Raw genomic sequence first — 16,132 nt, forward strand, 5'->3', positions numbered from 1 at the left:
CAAATTGAATACCACTGTTTAATTTATTCTGTTCATTATCTTCAAGATACTGATAGATATACAAGATATGGTGCCAAATCCATTTTAACGATAAGATCACAGCACTTTGGATGCACGCAATGCAAGTTTATGTGATACAGATGTTGATTCCCATAGGGAATTTATAATATTTGTTCCGAATGAGTAAATTTATGTCGCTCACTCACGATGGGTCAACTTTTAAGTCGGATCAGTACATTTGTGATGTTTGTAATACACACATTACTTGTGAGGTTATGTAGCGTATGTAGGCCTTAAAGCCTCGATTAGCTGCTTAACTGCTCACTCACAGCCAGTTAACTTTAAACCGTGGTAAAACGTCACAAATTTCAGAACCATGCCTGATGCAACAGAAATTCAACTTAAACATGGTAAACTATCCATTTTATCATGGTTAAGTCATAACCGAGGTTGACGCACCTGGGCACACATGTGGAACACTCCGATAAATACAATAATTGTTTAATTTTGTTTCAGTATGGCTGTGTGCAACAGGCAGCATTCTGGTTGTGAGCCTTTGTGGATTGCTGGGTGTTGTGGTCATTCCCTTCATGCAGAAAGTTTTTTATCACCAACTTCTTCAGTTTCTGGTGGCATTGGCTGTTGGGACATTATGTGGTGATGCTCTACTACATTTGCTACCTCATGTAAGTTGCCTCATTCTCCTTCATCTTCCCTGTGACTGAATTTACTATGTTGTAACTAGCTTTGTGCCCCTGTGCAGGCCATGCTGGTGGAAGATGAGCACAGTGTGCATAGCCAGCATCAGCATGATACAAACATCTGGAAGGGGCTTATTGCCTGTCTTGGGATAATTTTCTTCTTTCTCATGGAAAAATGCCTCACCATGGTCGCTGAATGGCGTAAGCGTCAGCAGCGCAAACGTAAGGTTCCTGCACGGGTACGTGTGATGAGGGATGCCGCTGATGGTGTCGGTTCCTCATCCTTAGGAGAGAAGCTCTGTAAACACAAATACAGTTCGTATCCATACTGCTATGGAGAAATCACCACCGAGATTACAGGTGAGATAATTCAATTAACTTTATTCATGTAATATTTTGTGTTTGAATTCAATATAGTACATGCTAGTATCTATTTAACGCAGTTAAAATCAGTGTAAGATTTGAAGAATACACACCTGCCAACTCACTTGATTTAGGCAGGAGACTCCCGATATTCCACAGTTTTCCGTGCCTCTGGATTTTTTTATTATTTCTCCTGATTTTAGATAGCAAATGTGTCCATGCTTCACCATGGTTTTCATAATCATTGACGGATTTCTACATAAATTACTCTACACGCGGTAATTGAGATTTTATGAAATATCTTAAAGTGCAGACCTCTACTTCGAGATTCACTACTTCTAAACGGTACATCATATTAACAAATGGCTTGCGCCATTAGACGTCCCTTTTATCCTTCTGCATAAAGGATAACAAAATGTCATAGGACCAAAGTTGTAGATCACTCGAAATTGAATTGAGATTGTGCCATCCACTTTATGATACGACTTATCGTTTAGCCAACAAATAGCTCAAAAGGAATGTCTGCCCAGTCAGTAAAATTGAGTCATATTCTAGTATCTCCCATATTCGTTCGTTCGTAATCTGTTTACCCTCCAGGGTCGGTTTTCCCCTCGGACTCAGCGAGGGATCCCACCTCTACCACCTCAAGGGCAGTGTCCTGGAGATTCAGACTTTGGGCCAGGGATACAAGTGGGGAGAATGACCAGTACCTCACCCACGCGGCCTCACATGCTATGCTGAACAAGGGCCTTGTGGAGGGATGGAAAGATTGGATGGGACAGGCAAGGAAGAGGGAAGGAAACGGCCGTGGCCTTAAGTTAGGTACCATCCCGGCACTTGCCTGGAGGAGAAGCGGGAAACCACGGAAAACCACTTCCAGGATGGCTGAGGTGGGAATTGAACCCACCTCTACTCAGTTGACCTCCCAAGGCTGAGTGGACCCAGTTCCAGCCCTCGTACCACTTTTCAAATTTCATGGCAGAGCCGGGAATCGAACCCAGACCTCCGGGGGTGGCAGCTAATCACGCTAACCACTACACCACAGGGGCGGACATCTCTCATATTTATGGATTAATTTGAGTTCGAAAATTTGAATAGGGTGAAATTTGGGTACATTTTTAATGCTTTCCAGTATTTTTTGCATACTTATGTATAAGCTAGAAATTTGGTCCACGTATGGCCTTCGATTGTGCCAATGTGTGCACCAAACTTGATGACTCTGTGTTTCCTATAAGTGTGTCAAACATTGAAATATATGTGTAAAAATCACCAAATTTATGAATAATCCAGAAATACAGCCAAATCTAACCTATAAGGGAGAGAGATACGACAAAATGTCATAGGACCAAAGTTGTAGATCACTCGAAATTGAATTGAGATTGTGCCATCCACTTTATGATACGACTTATCGTTTAGCCAACAAATAGCTCAAAAGGAATGTCTGCCCAGTCAGTAAAATTGAGTCATATTTCGATATTTGGGGGTAAAAAGTAAAAGATTTGAACAACTTGGAATTTTTCAGTCAGTTGCTGGCTAAAAGCTATAATTTCGCCAAATTTTAATTTTCTATGTCGTCTGGCAGATTGTGCCGCCATCTTGATTTGGGAGGAAAGGGGATAAAAATGAGGAATTTCACGGATTTTTCTAAGCGCACGAAACATATACGTTGTTGCTTTGGATAAATTATACCACTGCGTTCTTATGCTGAGCCCAAAATTTGAAGCCCCCCAGCGTGCCCCCATCGGGGAATTTTGAGAATTTTTGATTTTTCTAGGTATCCTGGGGTCATCAGCTTCTCCGGTAAGCTTCAAATTTCTGAGATTTCTGGAAGTGCCTTATTAATTCACGTCTGTTTTCATTTTTAAACCTTTTTATATAGATCGCTCCAGGCCGACTTGGTTTTGTATAGAAAGATGACAGATAAGTATGAGCAAGTTTAAAAGTGCAGACCTCCACTTTGAGATTCACTACCCCTAAATGGTACATCATATTAACAAACTGTTTGCGCCGCTAGACTCCACTTGTATCCTTCTACATGTTTGGTTCTAAAACATCTCCCATATTTACGGGTTAAATTGAGTTCGAAAATTTGAATAGGAGTTTTACATTATTTTTTGCATTCTTATGTATAAGCTATAATTATGAAACTTGGCCCACGTGTGGCCTTTGATTGTGCCAATGTGCGCACCAAACTTGATGACCCTGTCCTTCCTATAAGTGTGCCAAGCAATGAAATATACGTGTAAAAATAATCAAATTTATGAACAATCCAGAAATAAAGCCAAATCTAACGTATAAGGGAGAGAGATACGACAAAAGGTCATAGGACCAAAGTTGCAGACCACTCCAAATTGATCCGAGATTGTGCCATCAATTTTGTGATATGACTTACCGTTTAGCAACAAATAGCTCAAAAGGAATGTCTGCACAGTCAGTAAAATTGCATCATATTTTGATATTTGGGGGTAAAAAATTTGAACATCTTGGAATTACAGGCTAAAAGCTATAATTTTGCCAAATTTAAATTTTATATCTCGTCTGGCAGATTGTGTCGCCATCTTGATTTGGGAGGTAGGGGGATAAAAATCAGGAAATTCACGGATTTTTCTAAGCCCATGAAACCTATAGGTTGTCGCTTTGGATAAATTATACGACTGCGTTCTTATGCCGAGCCCAAATTTTGAAGTCTCCCAGTTAGTGATGTACAAACCCAGGTATTTATAAATCGGGGTAAATACCCAGGGTATGTTGTTGTTGTTTGAGTCATCAGTCCATAGACTGGTTTGATGCAGCCTCTATGCCATCCTATTCTGTGCTAACCTTTTCATTTCTACGTAACTACTGCCATCCTACATCTGCTCTAATCTGCTTGTCATATTCAAACCTTGGTCTACCCCTACTGTTCTTACCACCTACACTTCCTTCAAAGACCAACTGCACAAGTCCTGGGTGTCTTAAAATGTGTCCTATCATTCTATCTCTTCTTCTTGTCAAATTTAGCCAAATCGATCTCCTCTCACCAATTCGATTCAGTATCTCTTCATTCGTGATTCGATCTATCCATCTAACCTTCAGCATTCTTCTGTAACACCACATTTCAAAAGCTTCTATTCTCTTTCTTTCTGAGCTAGTTATCGTCCCAGGGTATGTACAATTAGAAATAGGAAAGGATTTCCACCTATCAATACTTGTTTATTGGACTTATTATATGCTACAGGACCGTTTCGACCCTTTACATAAGGTCATCTTCAGCTGAACCATACATACATACATACATATCTATGTGATGAAGCTATGATTAAGATTGTATTGTCAAAGGAATGCCATACAATAATAAACATTAGGTCACATCCAAATGGGGCATATTATAACGTGAACTGGCATGTATGTCACTATGTACAACAATGCATTGTATGTCTAAAATAGTATGTTTAAGGTCTTAAAATTAGTTGATAAAACACACAAGATGAATACAATATATGGGAGCACTTCATGCACATGAACGTTCGTGTCTTGCTTGTTGTTCAATTCATCGGCTGACTCCTGTGTTCAAGTCTTATTTACACAGTTGTACACTCAGCTGCTGTTCCTGGAGTTTAAATGATATGGTTTGTTTGTAAAATTGTATAAGTAGAAGATTTTGTCTTCATGTATGTACATAGAATAAAACCCTTTCCAATTTTAAAAAGGTGCCAGACATATGGATAAAATTAGGCTAAAATATGTTCAGCTCTGCTGTGTGTGTTGCCTTATGTTAAAATCAAATCATGTTGTCCTGTGACGTCCATAAAATTTGAGCGACATTGGGTTCAAAGTAGTGGCTCCTTTCCCATTTGTAGCTGTGCAGTGATGTTATATTTATCTGTGGAAGATAAGATTGAGTTATGAGTGATATTTATGCTGGAGGAATGTCTAAGGGTTGTGTGTGCTAATTTGAATATGTACTTACTCTCTTGTTGGTTTGGCTGAGATGTGTTTGATATGCGAGCTTGTTGTGTACTGCTTCGTGTTCTTCTTGGGCTCATACTAGCTGCTGTGAGGGGAAGGGAAGGAGGGGTAGGGAGAGTTGTTGTTGTGGGGGTGGGGGTGGAGCTGGGTGTGTTGTTTGATGTTTTCCTGTCGCGTTCTGTTTATCGATTATCTTAAGGTAAGAGTTTTTTAGGGCGGGGATAACTGTATTGAAGATGATGTTAGTTTTTTCTGTGATTTAATTTGGATTGGTATACTGATCTAGAGTGATGTACAATTCTTCTGTTATGTTAAGCAGGGGGTCTTTGGGGTTTATGTTCAGGATTCGCATGTCGTTCTCGATGTTTGTGAAACTGTGTTTATAGTCTGCGACATGTTGTCCTATTGAGGAAAAATGCTCGTGTTTTACAGAGTTTATGTGTTCATTATATCGGGTTAGGAAGTTTCTACCGGTGCGTCCGACATAGCTTGTCTCACAGTTATTGCATTTGATATGTTATACCCCTGAGTAGTTGTATTTGTTGTTGCTATTGATTTTCCTGACATTGTGTATGATGTTGGTACTGTTGTGTGTAGTTCTAAATGCTATTCTTAGGTTATGTTTTTTTTAAATGTTAGTTATGGGGTATATGTATACATTATTGAAGGTGAATAGTGCATAATCTTTCTTGGATTCGTCTGCTTTTGTTAGTTTGGTTTTGGGTTGGGATTTTATTTTGTGAATGATTTTGTTGATTATTTCTTTCTTGTATCCATTGTTTTAGCTATGTCGTGAATTAGTTGTAATTCTTTGTTTAGATCTTCTTTTGTTAACGGTATATTGAATGCTCTGTGTATCATGCTGTAGTAAGCTGCTCTTTTGTGTGTGTTGGGGTGAACAAAATCTATTATGCTGTAGTAAGCTGCTCTTTTGTGTGTGTTGGGGTGAACGGAATCTATTTTAATAGTATTTGAGGTATGCATAAATATCACTCATAACGCAATCGTATCTTCCACAGATAAATATAACATCACTGCACAGCTACAAATGGGAAAGGAGCCACTACTTTGAACCCAATGTCACTCAAATTTTATGGACGTCACAGGACAACATGATTTGATTTTAACATAAGGCAACACACACAGCAGAGCTGAACATATTTTAGCCTAATTTTATCCATATGTCTGGCACCTTTTTAAAATTGGAAAGGGTTTTATTCTATGTACATACATGAAGACAAAATCTTTTACTTATACAATTTTACAAGCAAACCATATCATTTAAACTCCAGGAACAGCAGCTGAGTGTACAACTGTGTAAATAAGACTTGAACACGGGAGTCAGCCAATGAGTTGAACAATAAGCAAGACACGAACGTTCATGTGCATGAAGTGCTCCCATATATTGTATTCATCTTGTACATATATATATATATATATATATATATATATATATATATATATATATATATATATATATATATGTTTTAAGTAGAAATGTGTTTTATCAATTAATTTTAAGACCTTAAACATACTATTTTAGACATACAATGCATTGTTGTACATAGTGACATATATGCCAGTTCACGTTACAATATGCCCCATTTGGATGTGGCCTAATGTTTATTATTGTATGGCATTCCTTTGACAATACAATCTTAATCATAGCTTCATCACATAGATATGTATGTATGGTTCAGCTGAAGATGACCTTATGTAAACGGTCGAAACCGGTCCTGTAGCATATAATAAGTCCAATAAACAAGTATTGATAGGTGGAAATCCTTTCCTATTTCTAATTGTGTAATTCGTCAATATGGAAATGAAGATGATAGAATATGATACCAGGGTAAATACCCGGGTATTTTAGATTTTTCATTAAAAATCCTGTGTCGTGGTAAGTTGAACCTTAAAAAAGGGTACCGGTATGCAAACTATTCTATGTTAACTATTCTACATTAACTTTTTAGAAATGTAACAACATTTGATAATTAATAAAATAAAATTTCATTAGAATTGGGTCTTAAAATCAGAATTATAATTGGGAATTAGATCGGGAGATAAAATTCAATAGTTATAATCTGAAAAACTCAGAATTGAACTAGGCCTTTTGCAAACCTTGAGATAAAAGTTGGGGGAAATTTATTCAGAGCATTGGCTAAGTTCTGCAAAAGGTGTAATATACAGTTTTCAACACACTGTATATGTTTTTCAGAACAGTTTGTAATATCATTCATGTATAAAATAAATAATTATCGTTCTGCGATGCGATTTTATTTGACGTAAATAAATATCACACGAGAACACGCTCACTACCTTGTATACATTACTTGATTTACACTGTACGTCACAACACACAATTATACACAGTAGCAAATGACACTATATACAATACTCAGTAGCGGAGTACCCTGAAGTCGAATCTGACAAGTACAGATATCAACAACACGGACACGCGCAATATAACATGGTCTCTCTTGAATTCACCGCCTCACTCACTTTTGCTTGAGTCCAATACTCTGACTCCACCTTGGAGCCCAACAGTCACTCCCAGTCCATCACTTGCCTGAGTCGTAAGAACTAAGAACTGACTTCACTGACTGACAGCTCGATATTTATACAACTCGATCAACCATCTAGAATGATCGACTTCTGGAAGAGTTCTTACAACACTCTAATGGAACACACTCGAAACATCGATCGACCAGGTAGTCGAATGGGTGCTCGAACATTCGTTGACTATTTACTAATCCATATGGAAACATCTATAACATTCGTAATGTCTCTACATGTATCTGGATAATAAAACCTAACAGTAAGTTTCCAGAATCCTTCATATATGCCAAATATAGTACAAGAAGTCTAACATATGAACATTATGGTATTTTCTACCACTTTCGACTATCTAGATTTTGAGGTTAAACAATACATATTTGAGGTTATACAATTTTACACTACATATTGTACCGTTTACGACCTGTACATGCCTTATGTTTTTACTATTAATTGTACTTCATCATCACGCAAGATGTTCAGAGCGAACTTGGTTTGTTTACGTTCGGAGGAGCGAACAGGCGAGCCAGAGACAGCTGTGTGTGTGACGTAGCTGCAGGGACAAGCTTGACTACCCGCCTGATGCCACGTGTAGCCTACATGGCCTGGTATGTTGTGGACATGAACGTCATGCCTTCGTGAACATTCCATTGAAAAAAATTCAAAACTGCTCTAATAGTAATCGCAGCAACTTGAGCGATACCTCATTTTGAAAAGGATAACATAAACATCTCAAATTGTGAATCTCAAGGATATACGTCGACGGATTTGCGAGATAATCAGCCTCAAGTGATTGCGTTATCTGATGGCGTAGGAGCCCGAACTGCATATAAGGAGAGCTCACTTTACCCAGATCATGTCATAGCTGGGTGTTCAGCTTGACTCTCCATGCTGCAGTGTTCATCGAAGTGCTGACAGAGTCTACTTTTGAATATTCAAAGTCTTCATGTGGGACTTAAACTCTGACAGTCGTGTTGAACTTATCAATTGTGCACGTGTGAACTCTAATGTATAGCAAAGTCTTTATAATGGACATTGAGTCTATCAATAAAGTTGAATAATCTGTGCGCGTATTGGAACTCTGATTATGACAATTCGTGTATTGGACTTGGTTGACAACAATCAAGTCGGACTTATATTCTGTGCGCATGTAGAAACTTCTTGATGCAACTTACTTTTGTTCTTGTAGAACTGAGTTTATTACCACGTTGCCTGTGTGAAACTTAGCATCTGAACAAACATAATTAATTTCAATGTGACACTACTACGTTATACCATTAACTGTGACATTTTGTTAAATCTCGGTCAGCATAATTTCATTGGGATTTAGTGTGTTTATGAAAGTGTTCGAACTTTCACAAGAGTGTTAATGCAAGTGATTACCATAAACATATGCTACGACACCAAGGTTTCACTCCAGACTCAAACTGTGTTCTTTATCCAATTCAAACATACATACATACATACATACATACATACATACATACATACATACATACATACATACATACATACATACATTCATACATTATCATTATAGACTGTTATGCCTTTCAGCGTTCAGTCTGCAAGCCTCTGAGAATTTACTAAACGTCGCCACAATCCTCGATTTGCAACTAGTGTTGTGGCCTCATTTAGGTCTATACCTCTTATCTTTAAATCGTTAGAAACCGAGTCTAACCATCGTCGTCTTGGTCTCCCTCTACTTCTCTTACCCTCCATAACAGAGTCCATTATTCTCCTAGGTAACCTATCCTCCTCCATTCGTCTCACATGACCCCACCACCGAAGCCGGTTTATGCGTACAGCTTCATCCATCGAGTTCATTCCTAAATTAGCCTTTATCTCATCATTTCGAGTACCCTCCTGCCATTGTTCCCACCTGTTTGTACCAGCAATCATTCTTGCTACTTTCATGTCTGTTACTTCTAACTTATGAATAAGATATCCTGAGTCCACCCAGTTTTCGCTCCCGTAAAGCAAAGTTGGTCTGAAAACAGACCGATGTAAAGATAGTTTCGTCTGGGAGCTGACTTCCTTCTTACAGAATACTGCTGATCGCAACTGCGAGCTCACTGCATTAGCTTTACTACACCTTGATTCAATCTCACTTACTATATTACCATCCTGGGAGAACACACAACCTAAATACTTGAAATTATCGACCTGTTCTAGCTTTGTATCACCAATCTGTCATTCAATTCTGTTGAATTTCTTACCTACTGACATCAGTTTAGTCTTCGAGAGGCTAATTTTCATACCATACTCATTGCACCTATTTTCAAGTTCCAAGATATTAGACTGCAGGCTTTCGGCACAGTCTGCCATTAAGACCAAGTCGTCAGCATAGGCCAAACTGCTTACTACATTTCCACCTAAGTGAATCCCTCCCTGCCATTTTATACCTTTCAGCAGAGGATCCAATTCATGTTTGTGGGTTACTGTAGTCACGTCCTAGTTCGTGAACCATGGGCAACGGCTGAGTGGCCTAGTAAGTGGTCCTGAGAGTCGGGATACCAGTTGCTATGGAATGGGAGTGGGCATCTCGGACATATTCTGAGTCGTGGCCCTCCTTGTGCTCAGGCGGCTAGGACTATACAATTCACCGGTGGTCCATAACCCGTTAGAGGAGAAATCCTCACTTGGACTATGTGCAAGTAGGGCAGCATCCTGCTTCATGAATTTACCGAGCTCAGAACACTTTAAGCAAGCCTCAAACAAAATTGTGTATTATTTCTTCTGAACAGTGTGTAAATTATTTGTGTGTGGCTGACAGCAGTGTCTTTGATAAACTCTCGAACAGTCACGTATTTTATTTAATGTCAAGTGCGCCTAACAACGAACTGTGCTTTTCATTTCAACCTTATTTCTTCGTCAAAGTGTTTAGTGTTGTTTCATGACTGACAGCAGTGTCTTTGACAAACTCTAGAGCAGTCATACATTTTTTCGATGTCAAGTGCTACTTTATTTTAGTGGAAAATCACTACGAACTGTGCCAGGTGCGTGAACAATTTTGTTTCATTATTCCTATTCATAAACTGTGCTTTATTTTCTTCCAATCTCGATGCTACCTGCATCTTCATCTTTAGTGAACTTATAAATTCTATCTACAAGATTAAGAGTGAATTCGACTGCATATCCCAACCATATTAAATGAAACAGTGCTGTTAAACCAAAGTGTCGGGGCACTGTGTAATTCTGGACACTCCTATAAGTTATGTGACGAGTGATTATCCCGCAACATCGTCGGAGAACATCGGAGAGCGTCCATAACGTCAAAAGTTCGAGACTCAAACCCATATCAAACCAACCTAGATGTTCCGGCTTTAGCTCAACGTAATATTGGCAACTTCCAGAACATGTTCCAGCCCCGTTCAGCCTGGTGAACTGGGAGCACGGGTCATCAAAAGGCGATGTTGAAGACAGCGACTATCAACAGTAAGGTGATGTGCACTTCGAAATGCATTTTCTGAATAAAAAACTATTATTCAATCTATTTTAAAATGTTCTTGTAGATAGGACCCTGCCTCCTGTACCAAGCCCTAGCTAGAAACCACCCAGAATTGCCGTGAAACCTACTTCGTGCTAACTTTAATACTAATTCATAATTCGGGCTATTTTACTCATACAGGGAGGAGGTAATGTACGTGGCACCCTACACGTTAGGGCATGATAGCTAGGTTAACAGTGCTATCAAGTTAATAGACAATCAAAACACCCTGGAAGTGGTGTGTTTCTTTTTACAGAGTGAAACTTATGCCCTGGACGTGGCAAATAGTGTATGTGTTTTATGTGTTCTTGGTATATGGTTGATTTTCTATGTGTTGATATATGCTGAACTGAGTGCTTTTGAACTTTAAAAGTCACTGGTATTTCCATTTATGATTCAAAATTTCTAAGTGTCACATTTTAAGAATTAAAATCGTCATACATATGGATAATATACTGGCAGCAATTGAAGCCCTTATGCTTAATATGAGTGAGCCTAACGCCAATTTAGAAACTAGACTTACTGCAACATGTGCTAATTTTGAGCGACGTCTCACAGAGATAAATAGCAATCTCTATAGCATAGCTGAGGCTAATCTTCAAACTAAGTCTAACCTTGCTAATGTAGACCAACGTTTAAATAACTTTGTCCAAGTGAATGTTGAACCTAATGCCAACCTAGATAGGTGATTAGCTGAAGCAAATCCCGAAGCTAAAGCTACCCTTGCCAACTTAGATAAGCGATTGGCAGAATCTAATGCTAAACTAGAGAAGCGTTTAAACAACTTAGCAGAATCAAATGTCAACCTAGGTAAGCAGTTAGCTGAAGCTGATGCCAGGTTAGATAAGCGCTTTACTGAAATGAATGCGAACTTAGAATAACGTTTCAATCAAGCAAGTGTTAGGATAGAAGAAAGATTCACAGAGTCCAATAAGAAAATTGATGACTAATTCACTGAAATCCATTCTCAACTAACTAGTAATGTTGAAGAAATGAAAAACACTATTAAGGATCAAGTTATAGAAGTTGTTAGGGAAGATGTGAAGAAGGTTCTTCCTTCATTCCAACAGCTTTCGCAGGAAATTGAAGATTTCAAGACAGAATTTCAGGAGTCACTGTCTCACATTGCGTGTGCCGTGCTGATGCTCAGAAGATTACGCATTACTTCTTTTAAGTGACTTACATTCCACTTCGCCTGAATTTTACAGTGCCTACCCCCGTCATTTTTATATCGCCTCTTCAACTGATATTGTGTGGACTTGACCGTTAACTTCTTTCTTACTTATGCATTGTTTTTTGAGTTATAATCGGCTGATGATGACCCAGACTGGGGTCGAAACTGGTACCATTTCCACTTTTAATTAAATAAGAATGTAATCTCTATATCTCATTTACTTGTATTGAATAGGTTGAACTACCATATTTATTATTTCAATTTAACTGTGATACTTTTCAATACGGAACAATGAAATTTTTATCTTTAAAAGCTGTGTGTGTGACGTAGCTGCAGGGACAAGCTAAACTAACCGCCTGACGCCACGTGTAGCCTGCATGGCCTGGTATGTTCTGGATATGAACGTCACACCTTCGTGAACACCCATTGAAAAAAAATTCAAGACTTCTCTAATAGTAATCGTAGCGACTTGAGCGATACGTCATTTTGAAGAGGATAACATAAACGTCTCAAATTGCGAATCTCAAGGATATACGTCGAGGGATTTGCGAGATAATCAGCCTCAAGTGATCGCGTTATCTGATGACGTAGGAGCCCCAAACTGAATATAAGGAGAGCTCACTTTACCCAGATCAGACAGTCATAGCTGGGTGTTCACCCTGACTGTCCATGCTGCAGTGTTCGTCAAAGTGCTGACAGAGTCTACCTTCCAATATTCAAAGTCTTCATGTGGGACTTAAACTCTGACAGTCGTGTTGAACTTATCAATTGTGCACGTGTGAACTCTAATGTATAGCAAAGTCTTTATAATGGACATTGAGTCTATCAATCAAGTTGAACTTATAATCTGTGCGCGTATTGGAACTCTGATTATGACAAGTCGTGTATTGGGCTTAGGTGACAGCAGTCAAGTTGGACTTATATTCTGTGTGCATGTAGAAACTTTTTGATGCAACTTACTTTTGTTCTTGTAGAACTGAGTTTATTACTACGTTGCCTGTGTGAAACTTAGCATCTGAACAAACATAATTAATTTCAATGTGACACTACTACGTTATACTATTAACTGTGACATTTTGTTAAATCTCTGTCAGCATAATTTCATTGGGATTTAGAGTGTTTATGAAAGTGTTCGAACTTTCACAAGAGTGTTAATGCAAGTGATTACCATAATCATATGCTACGACACCAAGGTTTCACTCCGAACTCAAACGGTGTTCTTTATCCAATTCAAACAAAATTGTGTATTATTTCTTCTGAACAGTGTATAAATTATTTGTGTGTGACTGACAGCAGTGTCTTTGATAAACTCTCGAACAGTCACATATTTTATTTAATGCCAAATGCGCCTAACAACGAACTGTGCTTTTCATTTCAACCTTATTTCTTCATCAAAGTGTTTAGTGTTGTTTCATGACTGACAACAGTGTCTTTGATAAACTCTAGAGCAGTCATACATTTCTTCGATGTCAAGTGCTACTTTATTTTAGTGGAAAGTCATCACGAACTATGCCAAGTGCATGAACAATTTTCAGTTTCATGATATCTATTCATAAACTATGCTTTATTTTCTTCCAATCTCGACACTACCCGCATCTTCATCTTTAGTGAACTTAAAAATTCTATCTACAAGATTAAGTGCGAATTCTATCTCAACCATATTAAATGAAACAGTGCTGTTAAACCAAAGTGTCGGGGCACTGTGTAATTCTGGACACTCCTATAAGTTATGTGACAAGTGATTATCCCGCAACATCGTCGGAGATCGTCCATAACGTCGAAAGTTCGAGACTCAAACCCATATCAAACCAACCTGGATGTTCCGGCCTTATCTCAGCATAATATTAGCAACTTCCAGAACGTGTTCCAGCCCCGTTCAGCCTGGTGAACTGGGAGCACGGGTCATCAAAAGGCGATGTTGAAGACAGCGACTATCAACAGTAAGGTGATGTGCACTTCGAAATGCATTTTCTGAATAAAAAACTATTATTCAATCTATTTAAAAATATTCTTGTAGATAGGACCCTGCCTCCTGCACCAAGCCCTAGCTAGAAACCACCCAGAATTGCCCGAGACCTACTTCGTGCTAACTTTAATATTAATTCATAAGTCAGGCTATTTTACTGGTGCAGTATTTACGGAGAAACCATGTACTAGTCATGTTTAACCTTTAATACAAGATAATTTAGCATTAAATATACGATAATTAAAATATATTAAACATAATAATTGAAGGTTTTACACCAGTTGCTATATAAGTAATAATAATAACAACGTAAACGTTTCCACCTTTTCAATACTAAAATATATTCACAAAATTATAAATTACACGGTACTAGTTTCGACCCATCTAGGGGTCATCATCAGCCGTATTGAAGCTGTTGTTATTGTTATTATTATTATTATTACTTATATATTATTCTCAGTTCAATACGGACCAAAAACATGAAATTCATAACCATTAACCAGTTACTATGTCGTACCTACAACAATTATCCCCCCTAAAACCTTCAATATCAATATCTACCCTGCACATTCCTTATTCTAGGTCTTAAATTATATCTAGGTGTCCTTATATGTATTTCTACATCTCTCTTAGTCCTCAATATTTAAATATTTAAATTAGAGTAGTACCTCAATCACACTGTCTTCTCGTTGGCATTGTTGAAGTCCACATATTGCAGCTAGATAGTTCAATCGATGGCCAGCACCTTCCCATGGGGGATCCACTGGGTCTGGCTGATGGTGTCCCTGTTCTCCGTAGCAGTGATCTGCAGGTCATCGCGTGGCAGTCGACACTCCACTGACTTTCCCCTTGGTCGTGCTTTTGTGGTCTGCCAGGATGTACGCGTCTTCGTAGTCCACCGATGTGATGCACGGGAGAGGCTCGTACATCGTGGTCTTGGTCCTGTTGAGTCTCCTCTTTCTCCAGGAGAAGTAAATAACTATTAATATTTGTTTTATTTAGATCACTCAATGCCATGCGTATTTAAAGAACCTTGTTCGTTTTCTTCCTCAGCGGCTTACAAATCGCCATACTCTTCTAGGACTTCATCTATCATTACTTTATAATATCCAATACTTAGTGTAAGTCATATTGCGCACCAGCAAGTCCTCTAAATAAAATGTATGAATTTTTTATACCAAATAATTTATTAAAATATGATACCATAAAATTACATAGCACTCAATCTTCAATATGCATTTCAATTAAAATATCAGACTTGTCAAATATGAAAAGATTTAAAATTGCATACAACCCATTTTATAAAATACACGTCTTTCTTACTTGATTAGTAATAATATTACTTAAAACAAAGCTTGCGTCTGCCTTTATAAATCCAATATATATCCTTCTGTTGAATAACACCTCCAAATGACTAATCTCTTTTTAATCATGCTTTCTTTACACTATACAATAAAAAGAAGAAAAAACATGCCTCATTAATCCAGGATCAAGGAAAACTTTTAAACTTTTTAAAAGTTAAAATTAAGAAAATTAAAAAGACCTACTTGGCAGATTGTTTTTATTTTTGTGGTTACATAAGACTGACATTGACCTCTGAATTGATCTCTTTTGGAACCATGCGAGCCAGTTTTTATATTGTCGCATTAATCAGAAAACAGAAATTAAACCATATCACATTCAAAACTCACAATGTGCAAAAATATGAAAAGTTCTTTTTCCATATGGTACATTAGACTCATTTGTGTGGCTCTGCAGTTGATGCATGGATAGAAGTATTGGACAAATGTCACAGTCAGCTCCCCTCTCAATTCAGAACAAGTATCACCTTGCTTCTTCATAACGGTGGGGAAGGTTACACAGTGCGAGTAGAGGGGAATGAGCTCTACTGGATGTTGATTATTTCAATTAAGACGTTATAACATTTATTTAATTTT

At 38.0% G+C, this 16,132-nt stretch overlaps 1 protein-coding gene across 1 annotated transcript in view; it reads left to right on the forward strand.

Moving 5' to 3' along the window:
• The window catches only part of LOC136874059 (zinc transporter foi), a 360,167-nt gene that overhangs the window by 201,984 nt on the left and 142,051 nt on the right, over positions 1-16,132 (forward strand). The window contains exons 5-6 of the mRNA XM_067147570.2: positions 517-686; positions 764-1,061. Coding sequence (XP_067003671.2) covers positions 517-686; positions 764-1,061 — 468 coding nt within the window. The remainder of the gene's footprint in view (positions 1-516; positions 687-763; positions 1,062-16,132) is intronic.

This window comes from Anabrus simplex, chromosome 5, assembly GCF_040414725.1.
Source record: "Anabrus simplex isolate iqAnaSimp1 chromosome 5, ASM4041472v1, whole genome shotgun sequence".
NCBI lineage: Eukaryota > Metazoa > Arthropoda > Insecta > Orthoptera > Tettigoniidae > Anabrus > Anabrus simplex.